Source organism: Schistocerca gregaria, chromosome 5 (genome assembly GCF_023897955.1).
Source record: "Schistocerca gregaria isolate iqSchGreg1 chromosome 5, iqSchGreg1.2, whole genome shotgun sequence".
Classification (NCBI taxonomy): Eukaryota; Metazoa; Arthropoda; class Insecta; order Orthoptera; family Acrididae; genus Schistocerca; species Schistocerca gregaria.
The window spans coordinates 36,665,592-36,693,493 of record NC_064924.1 but is presented as its reverse complement, the minus strand read 5'-3'; the positions used below and the strand labels follow the sequence as shown (position 1 = coordinate 36,693,493).

At 38.2% G+C, this 27,902-nt stretch overlaps 1 protein-coding gene across 1 annotated transcript in view; it reads left to right on the top strand.

Moving 5' to 3' along the window:
• Positions 1–27,902, top strand: part of LOC126272406 (zinc finger protein 761-like) — a 348,537-nt gene that overhangs the window by 150,528 nt on the left and 170,107 nt on the right. The window contains exon 7 of the mRNA XM_049975234.1: positions 8,672–8,768. Within this exon, the coding sequence (XP_049831191.1) occupies positions 8,672–8,768 (97 nt within the window). The remainder of the gene's footprint in view (positions 1–8,671; positions 8,769–27,902) is intronic.

The window sequence follows — 27,902 nt, the reverse complement described above, 5'->3', positions numbered from 1 at the left end:
GTGACCATCCCCACTGCAAAACTTGCCCTATGCACCACCTCATCACCACCTGTACCAGCCCTGTAACTGGAAAAACATGTACTATCAAAGGAAGAGCCCTGTGAAGCGACACATCATAAACCAGCTGTTAGGTAAACACTGTTTGGCCTTTTACATTAGTGTGACTACTACCAAGTTATGTCTTAGGATGAAAGGGCATAGGCAGATTGCGTATACCAGGTACATGACATTCTTTTGCAGAGTACATGACCTCGGTGCCTGTTTCAGCACAAGTGCCCAAGTGCCATCTGGATTCTTTCCTAAGACACCAGCTTCTCAAAAATCCCCAAGTGCGTACTAGTGCTGCAACATGTTCTTGGCTCTTGCTACTCACCTGGCCTTAATTTACGTTAATTTCTTCTGTCTCAGCATTTTTCACAGTAACTACTACTTTCTTCCTTTTGTTTTAGTTTTCTACATCTTTCATTCTCTGATCTGTCTTGTTTTTTGCTGTCCCCCTGCTGCCACTGTTACACACAGTCCACTTAGCTTTCCACTCGTAGTAACTCATACACAATATTTCAGCAGTAATCTCTGTCTTTCATATTACTCTACCACCATTAAGCTCTCAGGTTTTCAGATCTTATCCAGTACAGTCCCCAGCAGTCCTTCTCGTACTCTCCAGTAAGTCTCCCCTGACTTGGTGTTCTCTGTGGCTTTTCTGAACTGTACCCCTTTTCCTAAACCTCTCTAGTCCTTTTGCTTCACACCTGTTCCTTCCCCTTCAACGCTTCAGCCAGAAGGAGCCACTGGCTTCGAAAGCTTGTAAAAGTTAAATTCTTTTGTGTGCGTGTTCCTCTGCTGCCACTTGGTGAGTAGATTTTGTCTATCTGTTTACATTACATTACCAATTACATTGTAAAGAATAGTTTGTTGTTCACCATTAAGACGACATGTTGAGTTTCAGACAGGCACAATGAAAACACACACACAATCACACAAGCAAGCACATCTCATTCATACATAACCCCTATCTCGGAGAAGAAGAATGGAAAATTCAGAGGTGAAGGAACTAAGGAGTTTAGTGTCTGCTCTAGGCGGTTGCTCAGAACATGAGAGCGATATGTTGTGGTTGTGGATTCAAGAGCCCTCAGTCTCACAAGTTAGCTGATCTGGTGATGTGATTTGACTGGCAAGGCGGCTTTGCTGGTGACGATTTGGCCTATTCAGGCATAAACTGGTCGATTGTTGTAGCGTCAGCTGAAAGGGAATGGACGAAAAAGGCATACTCATTGTAAAATTTAAATAATAAAAATTATTTGTATTTGTACATGCTCTTCATTACATCCAGATAGTCAAATTGCAAAGAAAATGCAGTTGTAAATATCAAAACTTCATTACGATGTTATACGACTTGGCACCACATTTCAGATGTAGTTCTTACTGTTGTTGACAAATGTCAACTGAGTGTACTTGAATTTCATGAAAGCTTGAATATTGTTCCTTGAAAGACCCATATGAGTGACTTTGGGACCATGATACATCATTCATAACAATATTTTAATGTGATTCCATTTTTTAGTGTACAAGGGCAAATGATTTGCTCAAACATGTAAAAAAGTGTTGTGTGGAAGGGCGAGTGATTTTAAAACCATTAAATCTCTTTAACAATGAACTGTAAGAATATTTTGATGGTCTACAAACTGGTACACAGCCCTTTTAAAGCAGTCATATCCAGAATAACTGGGAAAATGTGTCATTTTTAAGAATGACTCATTATTTATTTCATAGTTCGCCTGCATGGATGCCACAATATACTGACATGACTGTATCTGCAGTTCTTCCTATGTCAGTTTCTGGTATAAGAGGAGTTGAAAATTTCAGCACAGCTGAAAAAGTTGTATAAATTCTTGAACGTATTTGACCTTATGTTACTGAGATAAAGAAATCAAAAGTTTCAGAATTGCTTCTGATGGTGTCAAAGAAAAAATGAAACTTGAAAACTGACATTCCTTAGTTCAACAGTACCTTTATTGGAACCAATTATACTCAGTTTTCAGAGCAATGTCCAAAGGGATCCATTTCTACATGATGAAGTACATAATCTTATGAATATTTTGATGCGGTGAGTTGCAGAAGTAGGCATGGTAAAAAGCAATAACTCATCTTTAATGAAAGTCTACTTGAAGGATGTAAAAAATTTGATTACGACAAGAAAGTTCAATCTGTATTCTGCTACAAGAAGCGCTCTAAAAGATAATGAAGAGTATATCTGAAGAAGAAATACTGTTGGTAAAGGCAAGCATTCAAACATGCATTGTCGGCATACTAGACAACTGCAAGAAAGATCACCCCTCAAATACAGATGAATGTGTGCCATGTCCTGCTTGAAACCATAGCAGTTCAAACAAGATTGACTGTATTGTTAAGTTTTGGTATCAAAGGGAAGAATGTCAGGTTCAAATGCAGAGTATGTCACACTTCTAAATTTGTGGGTATTGGTAGAGAGAAAATATTTAAGATGAAATGAACTTTTGTAAGAGAAGTGAAAATTTTATCCAAGTTCTGGGTCAATATAATCAAATTATCTGCAAATCCACTCTCAAATTTCTGAGATTTTGTGTGAATCATTTTAATAATCTCGTATTGAAATACTTCTGTTGAGTGAGGCTTTTATATAAACTCCAAAATTATAGTTGAAAATCAAACGGAAAATAACTTATTGCTCAATTTCACTGTGCAGGATGATAATGGAGTTGATAATTTCAATATCGACAAAAGTAATAATATTTGTATATTTGTTAAAACAGAATTTGTAGTTTTTATTTCATGTTTTCTGTTGTATTCAGTCCAAAGACAGTTTTGATGCAGCTCTCCATGTTACCCTGTCCTGTGCAATCCTCTTCATTTCCAAGTAACTACTGCAACATACATCTTTCTGAATGTGCTTATTGTATTCATCTTTTAGTCTCCTCCTACAATTTTTATCTGCCGCACTTTCCTCCAATACTAAATTGGTGGTCCATTGAAGTCTAAGAATGTGCCCTCTCAACCAATCCCTTCCTTTGGTCAAGTTGTGTCACAGATTTCTTGCCTCCCTAGTTCTAGGCAGTACTTCATCATTAGTTATGTGAGTAACCTATTTAATCTTCAGCATTCTTCTTTAGCACCACATTTCAAAAGCTTCTATTCTCTTTTTATGTAAACTGTTTATCACCCATATTTCACTTCCATACATGGCTACACTCTAAACAAGTACCTTCAGAAAAGACTTCCTAACACTTAACCATGGATAATCCAGGATGGAATGTAGCAATATTAGAGAAGGAAAGTTGCTACTCACCATATAGCGGAGATACTGAGTCGCGATAGGCACAACAAAAAGAAAAGGTTCACACAATTATAGTCACCTTTTTTTGTCACTGTCCTCACCCATCCTGCCCCCTCCCTGTTCCCATTCCAGTACTAAACAGCCATCATTTCACCGCCACACCCAGTCTTTTAATTTCTTTTATTTGCTCTTCTTTCTGCTTCTTAACCCCCTCCCCTCCCCACCTTCTCTCCACCCCTCCATCTAAACTGCAATACTTCACTATCTGCCACCCCCACCATACTATCCCTCCCCCTCCCCGCCCCAGCTTCCTCCTTATCCCACCCAATTGCCACTCCCATCATGCACTGGACTGGTGCTGCTGCTCGCAGTGTGGTTTCAGGTGTCTGAGACTGCAGACGTGTGTGCAAGTTACGTTTGCATGAGTATATGTGAGCATGTGTGTATGTGTGTTTATTGCTGACAAAAGCCTTAATGGCTGAAAGCTATAATTGTGTGAATCTTTTTGTTGTGCCTATCGTGACTCAGCAACTTCGCTATATGGCGAGTGGCAACTTTTGTTCTCTAATATTGTTAAATCTATATTCGATGTTAACAAATTTTTCTTCCTCTGAAATGCTTTTCCTGCCATTGCCAGTCTATATTTTATATCCTCTGTACTTTGTCCATCAGCAGTTATTTTGCTGCCCAAATAGCAAAACTCGTCTACTACTTTCAAGTGTCTCATTTCCTAATCTGATTCCCTCAGTATCATCTAATTTAATTGCCGGCCGGAGTGGCCGAGCGGTTCTAGGGGCTACAGTCTGGAACTGTGTGACCGCTACAGTCGCTGGTTCGAATCCTGCCTCGGGCTTAGATGTGTGTGATGTCCTTAGGTTAGTTAGGTTTAAGTAGTTCTAAGCTCTAGGGGACTTATGACTTCAGCAGTTAAGTCCCATAGTGCTCAGACCCATTTGAACCTAATTTAATTTGACTACATTCCATTATTCTTGTTTTGCTTTTGTTGATGTTCAAACAGCACATATGTTGTGGATAACATGTAGTACTTTCCAGTGTGGGACTGTACCTTGTAGTTAAGTTGCACTGATGGCAGCCTTTAGCAGTTACAAAGACAACATCTGTACTTGGAATGTGCTGATCAGTGGTCCTAAGGTAGCAAAATATTGCTCTTCCTTGCTGCTGTTGTTGAACCTTCAGAAGCCAGATATGAAGATTTTACTGCTACTCTCATGATGGTTTGCAGATAAAATAGGTTGACATTTTTAAAGAAATGTAGGTTTTTTTTTTATCTTCCAGTCACTAATGGTTTGAGCTTCTCAGAATCATCTGGATTGAGACACAAGACCACAGTCTCTCTCTCTCTTTGCTGCATGTTACTCCATGACATTTATTGCACTTGACATGTAGTAATTTCTCAGATATCAAGTTACAGAAAATGCTAACTTCATTCATATCAAACACATCTCTTGGATGATGCAAATGAGAGATCTTGAATTGCAATTTATATGCCCATTCATTGGCGTCTTCCTAATTTATGTGCCTCCCTATAAACACTGATTGCATTGACTTTACGTCTCTGATGAAAACCCCACAGCTAGCCCTCAGAAATTCCCTTTTTCTGCATGAGTTCATGGATCTTTTCTTGAAGCATTATGCCAGATGACAGAATTTTCTATGAGTGCATATGTTGGAACCATTCAAACAGTGAATCCTCCTCCTCTTCATGTTTGGCTGGCGACATTCACTTACTGTTGCCACGAAATGATTCTATCTTCTGCCTTGAGATTATTATTGATGAGAGAGGGAGAGTAGACTTCAGGATCTTAAAGCATTCTGCAGCCTGTGTTTTAGTCTTTCTCAACTACTGGCTGTATGTAGAATTAGTTGTCATTTTAGCGTCAGAGCATTATGAGCTCACGTCTTGTTTTGGCAATCTATTGTAAGTGATAGAGCACAAGGAAAAGAAAAAAAAGCACATTCTATATTCACAAACTAACAGAGGCAGAGTGCTTTCTGGATTGTTGCACACTGTACACTGTGTATCTGCTGACCCACCCCTTTCTTCTCCCGCCTTTGCGTAGTACTTTGTGGAAATGACATGCGAGCATCAGGCAAGTGATCAGTTCATTGTTGCGAATTTATAATACAGTAAATTATTGAGAAAAATTAAGGACTGCAGCTCCTTTATCACCTCAGGAGTAGGAGATTCTCATACAGCTTACACAAGTTAGAGTTCATGCCTCATTATGACCAATAATATGGCTGCAGTAGCAAACCTCTTTTAACAAGAACTGACATTTTTCCAGGCTCATTGTTTTCCTGGCTCATTGAATCTGATTACATCCTTTTTGTGGGTTATGTACACCTGTGTTTCCTTGAAAAATACTTTGTCATCAACTCTCCCAGTTTTAGACATGACAACATCCTCTCTGTAGGCTCTGGGATGTCACTGCTGCATTCTTCAGTCCAAATGGCTTTTGGCAGCCACGCAGAATTAGCCGAGCGGTCTAGGGCGCTGCAGTCATGCGCTGTGCGGCTGTTCCCGGCATATGTTCGAGTCCTCCCTCGGGCATGGGTGTGTGTGTTTGTCCTTAGGGTAATTCAGGTTAAGTAGTGCGTAAGCTTAGGGACTTATGACCTTAGCAGTTAAGTCCCATAAGATTTAACACACATTTGAATATTTGGCTTTTGGCATTATTGGTAGTGCCTGGAAGGAACCTTGAATGTCATCTGGGCCGATCCTCCAGAGCTACCTCTAATGGATGCTATACACTTCACAGATCCATCAATGTAAAATAATGGTGTTGCTCTAGGTTATGCAGTTTTTTGTGACATTTGGCGTGCATACACTTTTTTAATCATATGTAGATTTAGATGTTGACGGTAACAGCAGAACTGATATGCCTTTCGTGGATACAATTACCAGGTATTATGAATAAAAAACCCTTCAATCACAATTTTTTCATGTTTCATTAAATTATGCAATGCATTTTGGAACCTGTGATGATGGACCCACACCCCATTGTGTAATTTAATGAAACATGAAAAATTGTTACTGAACGTGTTTGTATTTGTATTACAGGATTGGTTCAGTGTAGAATACTAGAGAAATGCAAGGTTTGACACCTGCTCTACATACAACTGACCCTAAATGATTGTTCCATTTCATATTTCTACAGATTTTTACATATTAGCACTTACATTAGTTCACCAACATCAACTGTGACTCATTGATGTTGTAGTAACAGTATACGTAGTTCCTTAGTTCAGAGAAGTATGCAGTTTTACATTTCTGTAAGTTTAAAGTAAGTTGCCAGTCTTTGCACCACTTTGAAATCTTATTAAGAGCTGACTGAATATTTGTGCAGCTTTTATCACTGAATACTTCATTATAGATAACTGTGTCATCTGCGAAAAGTGTGAGCTTGCTATTGTCTACAAGATTATTGATGTACAACACAGACAGGAAGGATCCCAGTACACTTCCCTGGTGCACACCTGTAGTTATTTCTACATCTGACACCGCCTCTCCACGTGAGATACAGTGCTGTGTCCTCTTTACTGAGAAATTCCCAATCCAGTCACCAGTTTTGCTCAATTTCTGATACAATCGTACTTGCAATAATAAGCATAGTTGTGGTACAGAGTCAAATGCTTTTTGGAAATTGAGAAATGCGGTATCATCCCAACTGCTTGAATCCATGTCTTTCAAGATGTTGTGTCTCATCTTCTTTTTAATGCAATGTCAGAGTCACATTGTACTATGTTCTCAAATTGTTACCCTTACTCCGAGCTTCTTTTCCCTGCGTGCCTCAGGCACATGGGGCACCTTATCACTGGACATGCTCTGCAGCACAATTTGAAGGACCTGCACTTCACTGCTGCACAGTCTCTCAGACCATCCCACTGGGTGTTAGTTACTTCAAACTTTACAGTCAGGAACTCGCACTCCAACAAATTCTCACATCCCGACCCTCCTCTCCTCCTCCCTTTCCCTTTGTCTCTCCCTCTCCTCCCTTTGTCTTCTCCCTGCCCCTTTCTTTTCTCTAGGGGTTGTTAAAGGTATGTATGTTGAAAAGTTTAAAACTAATAGATTGACAAAAACAAACTTGGAGGTTAATTATTGGATGAGGTGTGTTCAAAAGTAAGGTAACTTTACATTTCTATGAAAAAATATTTATTTATTCAGCAATATTCATGTTGTCCCCTTCAAAGTAACCCCCTCCCCCCCCCCCCCCCTCCTCAGATACAATACACTTGTGCCAATGATTATTCCAATCCTCAAAGCACTTCTCATAAGCACTTTTTGGTACGTCCGTGAGTACTTCCAGTGATGCAGTTTTTATTTCCTCAATCATTGAAAATCTTTGTCCTTTTCATAGGTCTCTTCCATTTTGGAAGCAGGAAAAAGTCGCAGGGTTCCAAATCTGGTGAATACGGTGGCTGAGGCAAGATTGCGTGTCGTTTTCGGCCAAAAAATCTCTAGCAGTGATGAGTGAGCAGGTGCATTGTCGTGATGCAAAAGCCATGAATTTTTTTCCACAATTCTGGATGTTTTCTGTGAATTGCTTCTTGCAAATGACGTATAATGTCAAGGTAATACTCCTTATTGACCACACGACCTTGAGGCAAAAATTCATGATGTACTACACTACGGTAATTGAATAAAACATTGAGCAAACCTTTGACATTTGATTGAACTTGGCATGATTTTTGGTCTTGGCTCTGCGGGATCCTTCCAGTGGGCCGATTGGGCTGTGTTTTCTACTTCATAATTGTAAACCCATGTTTTGTCACCAGTTATGACCCTTTTGAGCAAATCAGGCTTACCTTTGACATCATTCAAGAGCTCCTAAACAATGCTCATGCAATGGTTCTTCTCATCAAAATTGAGAAGTTTTGGAGCAAACTTCACTGACACGCGTCATGTGCCCAAAACATCCAAGAAAATGTCATGACACAAGCCGACTGATATGCCAACATCCTCAGAAACTTCTCTTACAGTAATTTGATGATTTTCCATAATGATTTGCTTCACAGCTTCGATGGTACCATCTGTTGTTGATGTGCTGGGGAATCCAGAAAGAGGTTCGTCATTGGCATCTGCGTACACTTGAAACTGTGAATGTATGTTCAGGGGGGAAAAAAATTGATAATCAAATGTACATTGCCTGTGCAATTTGAAAAGCCACCTTACTTTTTAAACAGCCCTTGTATGTATTGAGGCAGCATTCTTATCATGTGTAATGGATTTAGTGGATTAAATGTCAGCTGATGAGGAGAATATAGTGGCAGATATTAATTCTTCTTCTAGCTTGAGCAAATGCTGCTTTTTTTGTAATCTATATGTGATTTTTTTAGGGCTGATGAACTAATACATTGTGAAGAAGTTCCTGTTGGCAGCACTGAAACAGTTTTGCTGAGCTACTCCAGTGACCAGACAGTGAAATCCTGCACTGTAAGTATTTTCAATTAAAATTTTACATTTAAAAAACATCACACTTGAAAAAAGAATCTCATATGAATGAAGCTGATGCATCTTTTAAGATTTAGTAAGGCTTCATTAAGTTACTTCATTTTAGATGGTGAACGTAGAATTGAGAATTGACTGATATTTATTCCAAGTGCAACAGACAACAGAGGCATCTGACTTGCTAGTCTAATTAATTGCTTATTGCTTGTGTGGTACTGCCATGCCAGGAACTGTGAAAATACTGCTGTAACTTTATTATGCGTCTATAAATGCCCAGAAGCACATAAATGGAAGTAGGGAAGAGTGGCGGCCGGTTACCATGTGTTATGTATTATAGCACACTGTAAATATTGTACTAGAATTATGCCATTTCTCTTAGAATGCAAGTCTGAATCCGCACTAAAATTATGCCATTTATCTTCGAATGCATGCTGGTATTCAAATAAAATAGATGTTTAGTATTGATCTCTCCATGATAACTAGAGACCAGTGTCGAGTGCTGAAATGATTGAGATATATGCTACGATCAACTCAACTAAGGGATGCAGCTGTTTTCGACGATGCATACTCAGATGTAACATCATCCCTTTGGATGCTGTGAGTGTTACATTGCTCATAGCATCAGGTTAGTATTTTTCTTTGAATGTGCATGTAACTTATTGTGCAGGCATAAAGTATGAGGGATTTTTTGGAGCAGTTGATGTAGTGATTCTGTGGCCCAGTCATGAAGTGCATTGACTAGTTGGGTCATGTTTGATTCTTGTTGCCACCATCTTTTTTAATTCCTCACGTTGTTAAGCTATTAATTATAAAATGTAAATGTATTCAAACAGTATACGTAAAATTAAAATTGATATATTCAACTTCATCGTGATTATGACCCTTGAGAGTCAGAACATATTTACATCACACTAAGCTGGACAGAATTGAACCAAGGACTGACACTCTTTTGCTGTTGCAGCCTATCCTTATATAGGTTTTTACAATCGGAATGTAGTTGTTTACATTGTTCAAAATGTTAGTTTCAATTATTGCAGTTAAAAGTTAAACAGTTCTTGAAAATATCGTTTACAAAGCCAAAAAACAGAAAATGATAATACATGATTTATAATACAGAGTATCCTTTTAATTATGGGATGGATTTTGTTACTAACATGTTTCCTTTGTCTTTCCATTAAACATAGATTTTTACCTCAAGAATTTTATAAATGTATTTTTCAGTATTTGTTTATGTTCCTTGAATGTACTTTTAGGTAAAAACTATATTTCATTTACAAATCATCAAAATTACTTTCAAAGTACCCAAACAAACTTGAATTAACCTTACAGCACTGTTACAATATATGCTCTTTACATTTATCAACTACTTGTGTATATCGTTCATTAGTATTGGTTACTCATGTATTGGATTGCTCAGGTATTACAAATTTTGTTTAAAGATGATCTATAATGTTTCATTTACCTCCTCCTCTCCCAAAGTATTGCATGTAGGAAGTATCTACATCTACATCTACATGGTTACTCTGCAAATCACACGTCAGTGCCTGACAGAGGGTTCATCGAATTGCAATAACAATAATCCTCTAATATTCCACACTTGAACAGTGCACAGAAAAAATGAACACCTATATGTTTCCCCGCAAGCTCCGATTTCCCTTATTTTGTTATGATGATCATTTCTCTGTATGCAGGTCAGCATCAAAAAAATATTTTCACGTTTGGGGGAGAAAGTTGGTGACTGAAATTTCATGAGAAAGTTTCTCTGTTATGAAAAATACCTTTGATTTAATGATGTCCACCCCAAATCGTGTTTCATATCTGTGAGACTCTGTCCCCTATTTCTCAAAAATACAAAACTTGCTACCCTTCTTAGAACTTTCTCGATGTACTCTGTTACTCCTATCTGGTAAGGATCACACACGATGCAACACTACTCCAAAAGAGGACAGATAAGGGTAGTGTAGGCAGTCTGTTTAGTAGTTTTTTTTTGCATCTTAAAGAGTTCTGCCAGTAAAACGCTGTCTTTGGTTCACCTTCCCCCTAGCTATTTAGTTGAATTAATGACCTTTACGTTTGATTGATTTATCATGTAACAAACATTTAATGAATTCCTTTTATGTCTCATGTGGATGGCCTCAAATTTTTCATTATGTAGGGTCAAGTGCCAATTTTTGCACCTTTCCGCATCACATTGGAATTTGTTTTGATCTTATGATGACTTTACAAGTCGATAAACAACAGCATCATATGCAAACAATGTAAGACGACTGCTCAGATTGTCTCCTAAATCTTTTATGAGGTCTGTTCAAAAAATTCCGGAACATTCATAATTCCACATCAATGGTGTGTTGAAGTGGAATGCTGTTGGTATCCCTGCACATGCCTGTGTTTAAAGCTGCCAGAAGTTTCATTGTTATACATGTGTTAGTTATTGTTCAGTACTGTATTGAATGGAATGTTGTGTCATACAGTTTCTGAATTTCAAGAGGGCGGAGTTAGAGGAGCAACATGTCTGCATTAACTTTTGCATGAAACTTAAGAAAACGTTTACAGAGTCACAACAAATGGTGCAGGAAGCCTACAGTGATGGGAGCTTAAGCCATACTTAGTGATACAAATGATTCACATGGTTTATAAATGGCTGGACATAAGTTAAAGGTGATCCTCGTTCAGTATGGTCTTCAAAGTCTACCGATGACGCTCATCCATGGAATGTCAACAAAATTGTGCATGACAGTCAAAGACTGACTGTCCCAGAGATTACAGAAGAATATAACATTTCAGCTGGATCCTGTCATGAAACACTGACACAGCATCTCGGAATGTGTGTAGTTTCCACCAAATTCATTCCATTGCTCATGAGTCAAGTCCAGAAAGACCTTTGCCTTGCGATCTGTGAAGAGCTTTAGGATCACACAAATGAGAATTAGATGTTCCTTAAGAGAATCATGACTGGTGATGAGATGAAGGTCAACAGTTATGATGTTGAGAGCAAGGTTCAATCTTCAGGATCTGTCAAGAAAGGTTTTCCAAGACCAAGAAAGCTTGTCAGGTCAGTTCCAATCTGAAAATTGTGCTGATAGTTTTCATTGACTGTAAAGGATCAGTTCATCATGAATTTGTGTCACATGGTACCATTGGACGTGTTGCGATGCCTGTGAGAAAATGTGAGACAATTCATGACTCATGCATCTTGATAACGCACCCGCACATTATCCCTGATAGTGCATGACAATTGCACGAAAAATGATATCACCTTTCTGACACAGGCTCTGTACTCTCCAGACCAGGACCAGTGAACATTTTTTTTTATGAAATTTTTATTTCCAAAGTTGAAATCCCTATTGAAAGGGCAAAGATTTGCAACAATTAATGAGATAAAAGAAAATTTGCAGATGGCACTGTACGTGATACATCAAGAGGCATACCAGGACTGCTTCTACAAGGGGAATCGGCATTGGGACTGGCATATCAATTGTGGAGGAGAGTATTTTGAAGGAGACCATGCACAATAAGTAAAGAGTAAGTGCAGAAAAATTTCATGGACAATGTTCGGAAACTTCATGAACAGGCCTCGTATATATAAGGAACAGCAGAGGGCATATAACCCTACCTTTGCGAATGCCAGAGATCACATCTGTTTTACTTGGTATCTTTCCATCAGTTACAATGAACTGTGACCACACTGACAGGAAATCATGAATCCTTTAGCATAACTGAGATAATATTCCATAAGCAAGCAATTTGATCAAAAGCTGCTTGTGAGGTGTGGTGTCGAAAGCCTTCTGGAAATATAGAAGTATGGAATCGGTTTTAAATCCTTGTCAGAAGCATTCAGCACTTTGTGTGATTAAAGAGCTTGTTGTGTTTTCTAAATGTATGTTGACTATGTGTCAGTAGAACATTCTCTTTGAGGTAATTAATAATGTCTGAAAACAATGAAGGTTTCAAAATTGTACTGCATATCAACATTAATGATATCAACCTGTAATTTAGTGGATTACTCCTATTGCCTTTCTTGAATATTGGTGTGACCTGTATAACTTTCCAGTCTCTGAGCACAGATCTTTCGTCAAGTTAGTTGTTGTGTATGATTGTCAAATAGGGAGCTATTCCATCAGCATACCCTGACAAAACTCTGCCATCTGGTGAGCAATATGTATGAAACAGGTGAAACACCCTCAAACTTCAAGAAGAATATAATAATTCCAATCCCAAAGAAAGCAGGTGTTGACAGATGTAAAAATTATCAAACAATCAGTTTAATAAGCCAGAGCTGCAAAATACTAACACGAATTCTTTACAGACGAATGGAAAAACTAGTAGAAGCCGACCTCGGGGAAGATCAGTTTGGATTCCGTAGAAACTCTGGAACACGTGAGGCAATACTGACCTTACGACTTATCTTAGAAGAAAGATTAAGGAAAGGCAAACCAATGTTTCTAGCATTTGTAGACTTAGAGAAAGCTTTTGACAATGTTGACTGGAATACTCTCTTTCAAATTCTAAAGGGGTAAAATACAGGGAGCGAAAGGCTATTTACAATTTGTACAGAAACCATATGGCAGTTATAAGAGTCGAGGGACATGAAAGGGAAGCAGTGGTTGGGAAGGGAGTAAGACAGGGTTGTAGCATCTCCTCGATGTTATTCAATCTGTACATTGAGCAAGCAGTAAAGGAAACAAAAGAAAAATTTGGGGTAGGTATTAAAATCCATGGAGAAGAAATAAAAACTTTGAGGTTTGCCAATGACATTGTAATTGTGTCAGAGACAGCAAAGGACTTGGAAGAGCAGTTGAACGGAATGGACAGTGTCTTGAAAGGGGGATATAAGATGAACATCAACAAAAGCAAAACAAGGATAATGGAATGTAGTCGAATTAAGTCAGGTGATGCTGAGGGAATTAGATTAGGAAATGAGACACTTAAAGTAGTAAAGGAGTTTCACTATTTGGGGAGCAAAATAAGTGATGATGGTCGAAGTAGAGAGGATATAAAATGTAGACTGGCAATGGCAAGGAAAGTGTTTCTGGAGAAGAGGAATTTGTTAACATCGAGTATTGATTTAAGTGTCAGGAAGTCGTTTCTGAAAGTATTTGTATGGAGTGTAGCCATGTATGGCAGTGAAACATGGATGATAAATAGTTTGGACAAGAAGAGAATAGAAGCTGGTGCTACAGAAGAATGCTGAAGATTAGATGGGTAGATCACATAACTAATGAGGAAGTGTTGAATAGGATTGGGGAGAAGTGAAGTTTGTGGCACAACTTGACCGGAAGAAGGGATCGGTTGGTAGGACATGTTCTGAGGCATCAATTTAGTATTGGAGTGCAGCGTGGAGGGTAAAAATCGTAGAGGGAGACCCCGAGATGAATACACTAAGCAGATTCAGAAGGATGTAGGTTGCAGTAGGTACTGGGAGATGAAGAAGCGTGCACAGGATAGAGTAGCATGGAGAGCTGCATCAAACCAGTCTCAGGACTGAAGACCACAACAACAACAACAACTCTGAAAGAGAGTAATTGGTATGCAATCTGGTCCAGAAGACTTGATTTTACTAAGTGAAATAAGTTGCTTTGCTACTGTGGGGATATCTACTTCTAAGTTATTCAGGTTGGCAGCTGTTTTTGATTGGAATTCTATAATATCTACTTTGTCTTCTTTGGTGAAGGAATTTCGGAAGTCTGTGTTTGGTGATTCTGCCTTAGCAGCACTGTCATCAGTTGTTAGCAAGGGTTTGAAATTTTTTTTCAGTGTTACAGTTCATAGATTTTTATGTTATTTCAGTCAGCAGTTCAGCTAACACCATTGGATTTACTTCTTCTTTAGACCACACATCTCTGCTCAACATACAGTTTACAGTTTAATTTAGACACTGCTTCATTAACATATTTACAAAATTAGCTATTCACAAGATTAAAATTTTGTCTTGTCACAGGTACTTTTGTTAATTACTCTCACAATATTATGGATATTTTTACCAGCAATCCATTCCATAGGACTGCATGAACATGCTTTACCAAATTGCTTAATACAAAGCCCATAACTGTAGCTTCATCATTCAACATCATCATAATTAATACCATCCTTATCAACAATGTCAACACAATAATCCATATGATCTTCATTATTCTTAAAGTGCCCTTGCATCAGTGTAATAATTCACGTGCACTGATCAGCTGAAATATTATGAGCAACTATTTATGTCCACCTTTGGCACTGATAATAGCAGCGATGTGTTGTGGCATGGAAGCAATGAGGCCTTTGTAGCTCACTGGAGGGAGGTTACACCACATCTGCACATACAATTCACCTAATCCTGGGGAGGAAAGGGGGGGGGGGGGGGGGAGTTGACGAGCTTTGACGACATGTTCAGCCATATCCCAGGTGTGTCCAATTGGAATCAGATCTGGCGAGCTGGGGGCCCAGCACATCGATTGGAACTTGCCACTGTGTTCCATGAACCATTCCATCACACTCCTGGCATTGTGACATAACACATTATCTTGCTGAAAAATGCCACTGCTGTCAAGAAACATGATGGTCATGAAGGGATTTACAAGGTCTGCAGTCAGTGTATGATACTTCTTGGCCATCATGATCCTGCTTCACACTAGTTCCATTGGACCAATGGATGTGCACGTGAATATTCCCCAGGGCATAATGAAGCTGCCGCCACCTTGTCTCGGTCCTGTAGTACAGGTGTCAAGAAGCTGTTCACCTGGAAGATGACACATTTGTGCTCTCCCATTGGCCTATCCCCATGTACTATGGACCTTGCCGTTGGTGGGGAGGCTTGCGTGCCTCGACCTTACAGATGGCCGTACCGTAGGTGCAACCACAACGGAGTGGTATCTGGTGAGAGGCCAGAAAAACGTGTGGTTCCTGAAGAAGGGCAGGAGCCTTTTCAGTAGTCGCTGGGGCAACAGTCTGGATGATTGACTGATCTGGCCTTGCAACACTAACCATAACGGCCTTGCTTACTGCGAACGGCTGAAAGCAAGGGGAAACTACAGCCGTAATTTTTCCTGAGGGCATGCAGCTTTACTGTATGGTTAAATGATGATTGTGTCCTCTTGGGTAAAATATTCCAGAGGTAAAATAGTCCCCCATTCGGATCTCCAGGTGGGGACTACTCAAAAGGACGTCGTTATCAGGAGAAAGAAAACTGACGTTCTATGGATCGGAGTGTGGAATGTCAGATCCCTTAATCGGGCAGGTAGGTTAGAAAATTTAAAAAGGGAAATAGATAGGTTGAAGTTAGATATAGTGGGAATTAGTGAAGTTCGGTGGCAGGAGGAACAAGACTTTTGGTCTGGTGAATACAGGGTTATAAATACAAAATCAAATAGTGGTAATGCAAGAGTAGGTTTAATAACAAATAAAAAAAAATAGGAGTGCGGGTAAGCTACTATCAAAAGCATAGTGAACGCACTATTGTGGCCAAGGTAGACACGAAGCCCATGCCAAGTTTATATGCCAACTAGCTCTGCAGATGATGATGAAATTGATGAAATGTATGATGACATAAAAGAAATTATTCAGGTAGTGAAGGGAGACGAAAATTTAATAGTCATGGGTGACTGGAATTCAAGAGTAGGAAAAGGGTGAGAAGGAAACATAGTGTGTGAATATAGATTGGGGGAGAGAAATGAAAGAGGAAGCTGTCTGGTAGAATTTTGCACAGAACATAACTTAATCATACCTTACACTTGGTTCAAGAATCATAAAAGAAGGTTGTATACATGGGACAATCCTGGAGATACTAGAAGGTATCAGATAGATTATATAATGGTAAGACAGAGATTTAGGAACCAAGTTTTAAATTGTAAGACATTTCCAAATGCAGATGTGGACTCTAACCACCATCTATTGGTTATGAACTGTAGATTAAAACTGAAGAAACTGCAAAAAGGTAGGAATTTAAGGAAATGGGTCCTGGATAAACTGACTAAAGCAGAGGTTGTACAGAGTTTCAGGGAGAGCATAAGGGAACGATAAACAGGAATGGGGGAAAGAAATACAGTAGAAGAAGAATGGATAGCTCTGAGGGATGAAGTAGTGAAGGCAGCAGAGAATCAAGTAGGTAAAAAGACAAGGGCTAGTAGAAATCCTTGTGGGTAACAGAAGAAATATTGAATTGAACTGATGAAAGGAGAAAATATAAAAACGCAGTAAATGAAGCAGGCAAAAAGGAATACAAACGTCACAAAAATGAGATTGACAGGAAGTGTAAAATGGCTAAGCAGGGATGGCTAGAGGACAAATGTAAGGATGTAGAGGCTTATGTCACTAGGGGTAAGATAGATACCGCCTACAGGAAAATTAAAGAGACCTTTGGAGAAAAGAGAGCCACTTGTATGAATATCAAGAGCTCAGATGGAAACCCAGTTCTAAGCATAGAAGGGAAAGCAGAAAGATGGAAGGAGTATATGGAGCATCTATACAAGGGCAATGTACTTGAGGACAATATTATGGAAATGGAAGAGGATGTAGAGGAAGATACTGCGTGAAGAGTTTGACAGAGCACTGAAAGACCTGAGTCGAAACAAGGGCCCGGGAGTAGACAACATTCCATTAGAACTATTGACGGCCTTGGGAGAGCCAGTCCTGACAAAACTCTACCATCTGGTGAGCAAGATGTATGAGACAGGTGAAATAACCTCAGACTTCAAGAAGAATATACTGAGCGAGGTGGCGCAGTGGTTAGCACACTGGACTCGCATTCGGGAGGACGACGGTTCAATCCCGTCTCCGGCCATCCTGATTTAGGTTTTCCGTGATTTCCCTAAATCGTTTCAGGCAAATGCCGGGATGGTTCCTTTGAAAGGGCACGGCCGATTTCCTTCCCACTCCTTCCGTAACCCGAGCTTGCGCTCCGTCTCTAATGACCTCGTTGTCGACGGGACGTTAAACACTAACCACCACTATATGATAATTCCAATCCCAAAGAAAACAGGTATTGACAGATGTGAAAATTACCAAACTATCAGTTTAATAAGCACAGCTGCAAAATATTAGCGCAAATTCTTTACAGAAGAATGGAAAAACTGGTAGAAGCCAACCTTGGCGAAGATTAGTTTGCATTCCACAGAAATGTTGGAACACTTGAGGCAATACTGACTCTACAACTTATCTTAGAAGCTAGATTAAGGAAAGGCAAACCTACATTTCTGGCATTTGTAGACATAGAGAAAGCCTTTGAAAATGTTGTATGGAATACTGTCTTTTAAATTCTAAAAGTGGCAGAGGTAAAATACAGGGAGCGAGAAGCTATTTACAATTTGTACAGAAAACAGATGGCAGTTATAAGAGTCGAGGGACATGAAAGGGAAGCAGTGGTTGGGAAGGGAGTGAGACAGGGTTGTAGTCTATCCCCGATGTTATTCAATCTGTATATTGAGCAAGCAGTGAAGGAAACAAAAGAAAAATTCAGAGTAGGTATTAAAGTCCATGGAGGAGAAATAAAAATATTGAGGTTCACCGATGACATTGTAATTCTATCAGAGACAGTAAAGGACTTGGAAGAGCAGTTGAACGGAATGGACAGTGTCTTGAAAGGAGGATATAAGATGAACATCAACAAAAGCAAAACAAGGATTATGGAATGTAGTCTAATTAAGTCGGGTGATGTTGAGGGTATTAGATTAGGAAATGAGACACTTAAAGTAGTAAAGGAGTTTTGCTATTTGGGGAGCAAAATAAGTGATGATGGTCAAAGTAGTCATTCCTCGCCAGGTGATGCTGCTAGTGGCTGGACGGGTTTATGGCGATATTAGGTCAGCAGTCATAACGTTGTGGCTGATCAGTGTTGAATACCTAACATGTCATTCTACTCATATCACTGTCACTATCCCAACAAAATAGTGTAAGTAGCAAAACAAAATTCACTTGATCATCGTCACAACGTAGACAATACTCTGAACCACATTAGCCTTCATTGGTTCATTCAGATCAGGACAAGAGTAGGTATAACTTCTCTAACTCGATTCTTACAAGGCTTTCATATTATTTACAATGTCTGACTGCGTAGTTAGCTATTCTTCTATAATGCTCAACAAATGTCATAAATCACAGATGGAACAAGCAAAAATAGCTTTCACAGGTGGCAAATATTTAGATTTATCTCTCCATTTCCAGCACAACACATAAACACTTCTATATTCTTCCATTAGTTATTAATTTTCATTGCTGTATGATGATGGAAGAATTAACCCCCTGCCTTTGTTAGTTTTACCCATAACAAGTAAAATTTTGCAAAACACTTCATGATAATCACAATATTCCAGGATAAACTGCAACAATTATTAAAGTGCATCTACAATATATGACAGAATGAACTGATAAATCCACATGAAATTGAATTACAGCTCAAGAGTCTCCTCAATTCCATAGTGAAATGCAAATTAAGAAAGCATAACCAAATGAATGACTTCAAAAAAATTCCTTAAGCATCCACTCACAATTAAATTGTCATATGTTGTTACAATTACTACAATAAATCTGAACCAGGGACTAGCTTAACATAACAGTAGTAAATAACGGTTTCTCATAAAGACACCTAATGTTAAAGTTACAAAAAAATTAAAAATTAAATATCCAGCTATGTACAAAACTTAATTAATTGCAGATTATCAACATTAATGTTAATCACTGATTTCCCTTCATATTATCCAACTCAATAATATTCCTCGTCTAACAAAACAAGAAAGTAGTCACACTGCAAGAAATATTGAAAATGTAAGTATTCACAAAAATGCCATGAAATCCTAGTTAGCATTGCAAGTGTAAAACACTTTTTTATATATTACAATTAATAAATATGGCTAATTAGTACTCCATGTTAATTAATTTGGTTAATTACACTAATCATTTCATTATCAACAGCTTAATTTCCAGTCACCTTAAGAGATACTCATTCTTCAATGTAATTATTACAAATCGTATACAGCAGATCAGTTACTAACACAGTTCAGAGATCTCAGTAAACTGGTACATAATTTTTAAAAATATTCATGAATTTAGTGCAAAACAAAATTGATTCATCACACAGTAAACTAAGTCGTCATTAGTTATCGGAGGTCATAGTATAGTGTAAATTTTTCATGAACTATGTGATCATTCAAAAGTTTAGCCTATGTTATTATACTGGAATATTTCTAGCACTTGAATTTTACGAAATGCATGAGAACATTTTAATCTTTCCAACAGCTAAATACTCTTATAGATATTCATTCTACTAATTGCCTCCAGAACATCACCTGGTCACAAAATACAGTCATTAATTAACTTTAATGCATAAGCCCTATTAAGATTTCTATTACCTCCTCTTACTTCTTCATTAATTATACATAGCAGTAGTAAAATCATTTATTTGCTGTGAGCTCATTTTGGAACAAACCATATTATCTGTGGACTAACTTTCTTGCAATTGTCAGTTAGTAAGTAACATCTAAGCAAATCTAAAGTTTCACACTTCACCTCAATAATAATTATCCAGTTTTCAGATTATTACCCTTCACAAAGGATTAGGTTCCCTGTTGTCAGTCATTACCATAACCAATTCAACAAGGCAAAATGCTATCTAATCTATTATGTTAATCATTACACAGTAAGCTAAGTCATATATTAGATCTACAGATGTCTAGTTGACATGCCCACGTGTGAAATTGTACTCTCTGCCAGCAAAACGCAAGGATCTCTCAACATAATATCCTAAATGTTTTTTAAAAAATCAGTAAATCATTCCATTAAAACTTTGACAAAACTTTCTATACTAGGTAATTTCCTGACATAACAGCTTAATCAGTGTACTGAAATGACGTGTGGCTAGGGCCTCCCGTCAGATAGACTGGTCGCCCGGTGCAAGTCTTTTGAGATGATGCCACTTCGGCGACTTGCGCATCAATGGGGATGAGATGATGATGAAGATAACACAACACCCAGTCCCTGAGCAGAGAAAATGTCCTACCCAGCCAGGGATCAAACCTGGGCCCCTTAGCACATCATTCCATCGCACTGACCACTCAGCTATCAAGGCGGACAGTATCCTGCATCATATAAAGTTAGAATTGTGCCTATTACACAAGTCAGTGACATCTTCAGTATTGAAACTTCCTAGTAGATTTTTACTGTATGCCAGACCAAGGCACGAACTTGGGACCTTAGTCTTTCACGGGCAAGTGCTCTACTGGCTGAGCTGCACAAGCATGACTCATGACTCATGATCCATTCTCGCAGCTTTACTTCTGCAAGCACCTCGTCTCCTACCTTCTAAACTTCACAGAAGCTCTCTTGTAAAATTTGCAAGACTAGCACTCCGGGAAGAAAGGATTTTGCGGATACATGGCATAGCCATGGCCCGGGGGATTTGTTCAGAATGAAATTTTCACTCTGTAGTTGAATGTGCGCTGATATGAAATTTTGTAAAGCACTTGCCCATGAAAGCCATAGGTACGGAGTTGGAGTCTCAGTCTGGCACACAGTTATGGCCAGGAAGTTTCATATAAGGGCACACTCCACTGCAGGGTGAACATTTTATTCTGAGTCTTTAGTATCACCAGAAACTTCCTTCAGCATGGTACTGTGTAGTTCCTGAACAGCACAAGCAGTTCGTGTATCAAAGTTAAATGATTTCTCACAAGATTTAAGTGTCTTTCAGAAGTCTACATCATTCACTATGTTAGTGCTAACTTGTTTCACATGTTTTTAAACTGACTGCAAAATTTCTTTGCCTATGACTCCCACCATCTTAGCTTTAGTTTTTCACAAAACTCTTAATAAACATTCCTACACAGTGGTTTATTTTCAAGTTTTACGTATTTTCTTCCAAACATATCTCTTACATTCAACAGGTTACAAAAACTATTTGTAGAGTCCACTGGAAAACTGACTAAATCAGACACCTCAGTAGCAATACCTTCAGGATCTTATATTTAACACAAAATGTCTGTTTCTATGTGCTCACTGCACAGTATAATTAGACTGTTATAAACTACATCACATGATACATAAAACATCTACTCTGTCTTCACACTTTTTAATTATATTGTCATTACAAATTTTGTCAGGTGCACAAACATTTTCAGCTGTAATTTCATTACTTAACTTGTTCTGAAAGTCAAGATTCGCCTGATCATTTGCTTGTTCTGCCTTAGATTTCTCAACAACCAAAAGTCCGCAATTTTCTGATTATATCATAAATTTGCTGTTTCGATTCCCCTATTGAATTATTGAGTTTTGTAATCTCTCTTATCACTTTTTTATGTTTCATTGTACATAGTACCAATTTTACTGGCCAAATTCTTTTTTGGTCTGTCGATTTTATTGGCTAAACTGTTAGTCCTTACATTTATTTTATTGATCAGTCTGTTAATTAGTTCTTTGATCTGTGTCCTGAGTTGTTCTTTAGGAAGCTTCTTGATATGTTGAAACAGAAATTGATTAGCTACTTAATTTTGCATTTTGCACAGTTCTGCATAATTAACACACATACAGTAGAAATGGTTTACAATTAACATGACCTAACACGCTGTCCATCACTACTACACAAAAGAAAGAAAAAGATGTTTAAAGACCTTATCTTTTTTATGTCTTTCATGATGATTTCATGCGTAATTATTTCCAATTATTCAGTTGTTTAACTAGTCCATTCTCTTCTTTTAATTTGTTGTCAGTTTCTGCTGAAGTGATGTAGGTGAAAAGTGATATTTTTTTGAGACATTGTTTATTTGCACAGCAAATGATCTCACATGAGATTGACAAAATTGAACCAATGACTGTGACCCTCTTCTGGCTGTTGCAGCCTCTCCTTATATAGGTTTTCACAATGAGAATTTAGTTGTTTACATTGTTCAGAATGTTAATTTTGATGAATTCTATGAAAAGTTAAACAGTACTTGAGAATAACCTACAGAATTTAGATGTATAAATCACTATTCATATTCCACAATAACAAACAAATCGAAAGAATATGATTTACATTTCAAAAATGCAGAAAATGTAATTTTACAGTAATATGGAATTTATAATACACAATATTTTGTAGTTACTGAATGGAGTTTGTTGCTGACATGTTTCCTGGGTCTTTTCATTAAATGAAATTGGAGTAACTAATAGATTTCACTGCAAGAATTTTGTAAATGTGCCTTTCAGCATATGTTTATGTTCATTGAATATTTCATTACATTTCAGTAACAGATCATGATAATTATCTTCAAAGTATGTGAAGAAACTTGAGTTGAACTCACAGTTCTGTTACAGTATGTGCTCATTACATGACTTTGTGTTTACGTCGTGCAGTAGTATTAGTTACTTTGGATCAGTGAGTTATCACAGATTTCATTCAGAGGTGGCCACAGCCTATAATGTTACATTACATGGGCTCACCAATTTGGCTCAAACTGTCTGAGTGGAAGCAGGCAGGTGCCCCTTTCAAGCTGCTAGAATACTTTGCATGGTTGGGGTTCTCTCTGAAGATTTACTAGTAAAGCATGAGAGATTTTTTGAGCAGTAGTTCAGGTGTCATGTATAAGTGCCATAGCCCAGTGGTCAAGTCCATCGACTGGCAGTTCCCAGTTCAGGTTCAATTGCTGTGCTCCCATCATTTCTTCCACTGCTGAGGACTTAGTTAGAAATCAAGCTCACTACGTAGATCAGTCATGCCGAAAAGTACCAAAGCTGCAGCTAATCTTAATCTCCTCTTCTGACTGATGAATTTGCATCAAATTTGTGTTTGCACTAATCTTCTGTCTGTTACTCTAAAAGTGTCTGGCAACTGAGAGTCTGTGTTGTAAATTTCTCCAATATGAATAACATTTCATTACTGGAGTTGAGATTAGCTGATCTGCATTTACATGCAACTGTAAATTGATATTTTAGCAGGTCAACCACCTAACCAATGTCTGTTTCTATTTTTATGATTATTCTTCATGCATTGAATTTGTGCATCTTCTCTGTGTCATGTTGTTGCTGTTGTTGTGGTCTTCAGTCCTGAGACTGGTTTGATGCAGCTCTCCATGCTACTCTATCCTGTGCAAGCTTCATTATCTCCCAGTACTTACTTCAACCTACATCCCTCTGAATCTGCTTAGTGTATTCATCTCTTGGTCTCCCTCTACGATTTTTACCCTCCAATGCTAAATTTGTGATCCCTTGATGCCTCAGAACATGTCCTACCAACCAGTCCCTTCTTCTTGTCAAGCTGTGCCACAAACTCCTCTTCTCCCTAATTCTATTCAATACCTCCTCATTTGTATTGTGATCTACACATCTAATCTTCAGCATTCTTCTGTAGCACCACACTTCAAAAGCTTCTATTCTCTTCTTGTCCAAACTATTTATCATCCACATTTCACTTCCATACATGGCTACACTCCATACAAATACTTTCAGAAACGACTCTCAGACACTTAAATCTATACTCGATGTTAACAAATTTCTCTTCTCCAGAAACACTTTCCGTGCCATTGCCAGTCTACATTTTATATCCTCTCTACTTCGACCATCATCACTTATTTTGCTCCCCAAATAGTGAAACTCCTTTACTACTTTAAGTGTCTCATTTCCTAATCTAATATCCTCAGCATCACCCGACTTAATTCGACTACATTCCATTATCCTTGTTTTGCTTTTGTTGATGTTCATCTTATATCCTTCTTTCAAGACACTGTCGTTTCCGTTCAACTGCTCTTCCAAGTCCTTTGCTGTGTCTGACAGAATTACAATATCATCAGTGAACCTCAAAGTTATTATTTCTTCTCCATGGATTTTAATACCTACTCCGAACTTTTCTTTTGTTTCCTTTACTGCTTGCTCAATATAGGGATTGAATAACATTGGGGAGGGGCTACAACACTGTCTCACTCCCTTCCCAACCACTGCTTCCCTTTCATGCCCCTCGACTCTTATAACTGCAATCTGTTTTCTGTACAAATTGTAAATAGCATTTCGCTCCCTGTATTATACCCCTTCCACCTTCAGAATTTGAAAGGGAGTATTCCAGTCAACATTGTCAAAAGCTTTCTCTAAGTCTACAAATACTAGAAACGTAGGTTTCCCTTACCTTAATCTTTCTTCTAAGATAAGTTGTAAGGTCGGTATTGCCACATGTGTTCCAATATTTCTACGGAATCCAAACTGATCTTCCCCAAGTCGGCTTCTACCAGTTTTTCCATTTGTCTGTAAAGAATTCACGTTAGTATTTTGTAGCTGTGACTTATTAATCTGATAGTTCGGTAATTTTCACATCTGTCAACACCTGCTTTCTTTGGGATTGGAATTATTATATTCTTCTTGAAGTCTGAGGGCATTTCTCCTGTCTCATACATCTTAATCACTAGATGTTAGAGTTTTGTCTGGACTGGCTCTTCCAAGGCCATCAGTGGTTCTAATGGAATGTTGTCTACTCCGGGGGCCTTGTTTCGACTCAGGTCTTTCAGTGCTCTGTCAAACTCTTCACGCAGTATCGTATCTCCCATTTCATCTTAATCCAGATCCTGTTCCATTTTCATAATATTGTCCTCAAGTACATTGCCCTTGTATAGACGCTCTATATACTCCTACAATCTTTCTGCTTTCCCTTCTTTGCTTGGAACTGGGTTTCCATCTGAGTTCTTGATATTCATGCAAGTGATTCTCCTGTCTCCAAAGGTCTCTTTCATTTTCCTGTAGGCAGTATCTATGTTACCCCTAGTGAGATAAGCCTTTACATCCTTACATTTGTCCTCTAGCCATCCCTGCTTAGCCATTTTGCACTTCCTGTCAATCTCATTTTTGAGACGTTTGTATTCCTTTTTGCCTGCTTCAATTACTGCATTTTTATATTTTCTCCTTTCATCAATTAAATTCAATATTTCTTCTGTTACCCAAGGATTTCTACTAACCCTCATCTTTTTACCTACTGGATCCTCTGCTGCCTTCACTATTTCATTCCTCAAAGCTACCCATGCTTCTTCTACTGTATTTCTTTCACCCATTCCTGTCAGGTGTTCCCTTATGCTCTCCCTGAAACTCTGTACAACCTCTGGTTTAGTCAGTTTCTCCAGGTCCCATCTCCTTAAATTCCCACCTTTTTGCAGTTTCTTCACTTTTAATCTACAGTTCATAACCAATAGATGGAGGTCAGAGTCCACATCTGCATTTGGAAATGTCTTACAATTTAAAACCTGGTTCCTAAATCTCTGTCTTACCATTGTATAATCTATCTGATACCTTCTAGTATCTCCAGGCTTTTTCCATGTATACAGCCTTCTTTTATGATTCTTGAACCAAGTGTAAGCTATGATTAAGTTATGTTCTGTGCAGAATTCTACCAGACGGCTTCCTCTTTCATTTCTTAGCCCCAATCCATATTCACCTACTATGTTTCCTTCTCTCCCTTTTCCTACTCTCAAATACCAGTCACCCATGACCATTAAATTTTCGTCTCCCTTCACCACCTGAATAATTTCTTTTATGTCATCATACGTTTCATCAATTTCTTCATCATCTGCAGAGCTAGTTGGCATACAAACTTGTACTACTGAAGTAGGCGTGTGCTTCGTGTCTATCTTGGCCACAATAATGCGTTCACTATGCTGTTTGTAGTAGCTTACCTGCATTCCTATTTTTGTATTCATTATTAAACCTACTCCTGCATTACCCCTATTTGATTTTGTATTTATAACCCTGTATTCACCTGACCAAAAGTCTTATTCCTCCTGCAAGGGATCTGACATTCCACACTCTGATCCATAGAACGCCAGTTTTCTTTCTCCTGCTAATGACGTCCCCTTGAGTAGTCCCCGCCCGGAGATCCAAATGGGGGACTATTTTACCTCCGAAATATTTTACCCTAGATGATGACGTCATCATTTAACCGTACAGTAAAGCTACATGCCCTCAGGAAAAATCACAGCTGTAGTTTCCCTTGCTTTCAGATGTTCACAGTACCAGCACAGCAAGGCCATTTTGGTTAGTGTTACAAGGCCAGATCAGTCAATCATCCAGACTGTTGCCCCTACAACTACTGAAAAGGGTGCTCCCCCTCTTCAGGAACCACAAGTTTGTCTGGCCTTTCAACAGATACCCCTCCATTGTGGTTGCACCTACGGTATGGCCATGTGTATCGCTGAAGCATGCAAACCTCGCCATCAACGGCAATTTCCATGGTTCTGTGTCATAGACAATAATTAAAAACTTCGTTAACCGATTGCATGGTCACATTGTCACCAACTTTTTTTCATAATTTACTAAAATATATTTTTGAATGTGATCTTATACATCAGAAAGGCAGACAGTAATTTTAGTCATAGTTTCTTAAAGGAGCAGAAAGTTTTTCGTTTCGATAAGTAATTTCATTTAAATAGATTCCAACTTTTTCTTCCATTTATATGTTTCTGATTTTTACTAGTGTTTCATTGGAGATAAAAGAATAAAAAAGTTCTACTCTTATAAAATGAAAATAAGTCCCTCACTTCTGGGCCTTTCAAATACATCTTTTAAGTACTAATTGTGACTTGTACTTATGGATTGCGATATTCTTATATTCGATTCAGTTCTATTTACTGCTAGTTTTGTCCCTGTGCCCATTGCTATGCTTTCTAACAAGCAAATCCATTTAACAGTGAGTGAAATAGTTAAAACCAATTGATTGTAAACAAGTAACTGCTTTTTGAATGCTTTTGAAATAAAATACTGAAACTTAAACTTTGTCCCTTACCTGACTGTTCACAGTCAAAATGGCACTTTTTGGCAGTTGTATGGAGAGCAACTTTTGTCAATTTGGATCTCATTTAAAATATGCTATACTACACTTACTCCTTGTTGGAGGTGCTCTTCATTCCTTTGATCCCAATCAACAAAAATATCATAGGTTTATACAAATTACTGTGCAGATACAGGAAAATGATGAATATTTACTGTTAGACATTGAGTACTCAGAATTCTGTAAGTAGTCAATCATCAGCTGCAACAGTCACCAGTAATTTGGTATCTGGTTGAAAATAAAGAACTTGGCTACACTTTCCTATGCAATGTGCATACATATTGCTCCATTACATTTAGTAATGGTGTATACTCACATACTGTTATATTGCCTCTTATCATTCTCTCTCTCTCTCTCTCTCTCTCTCTCTCTCT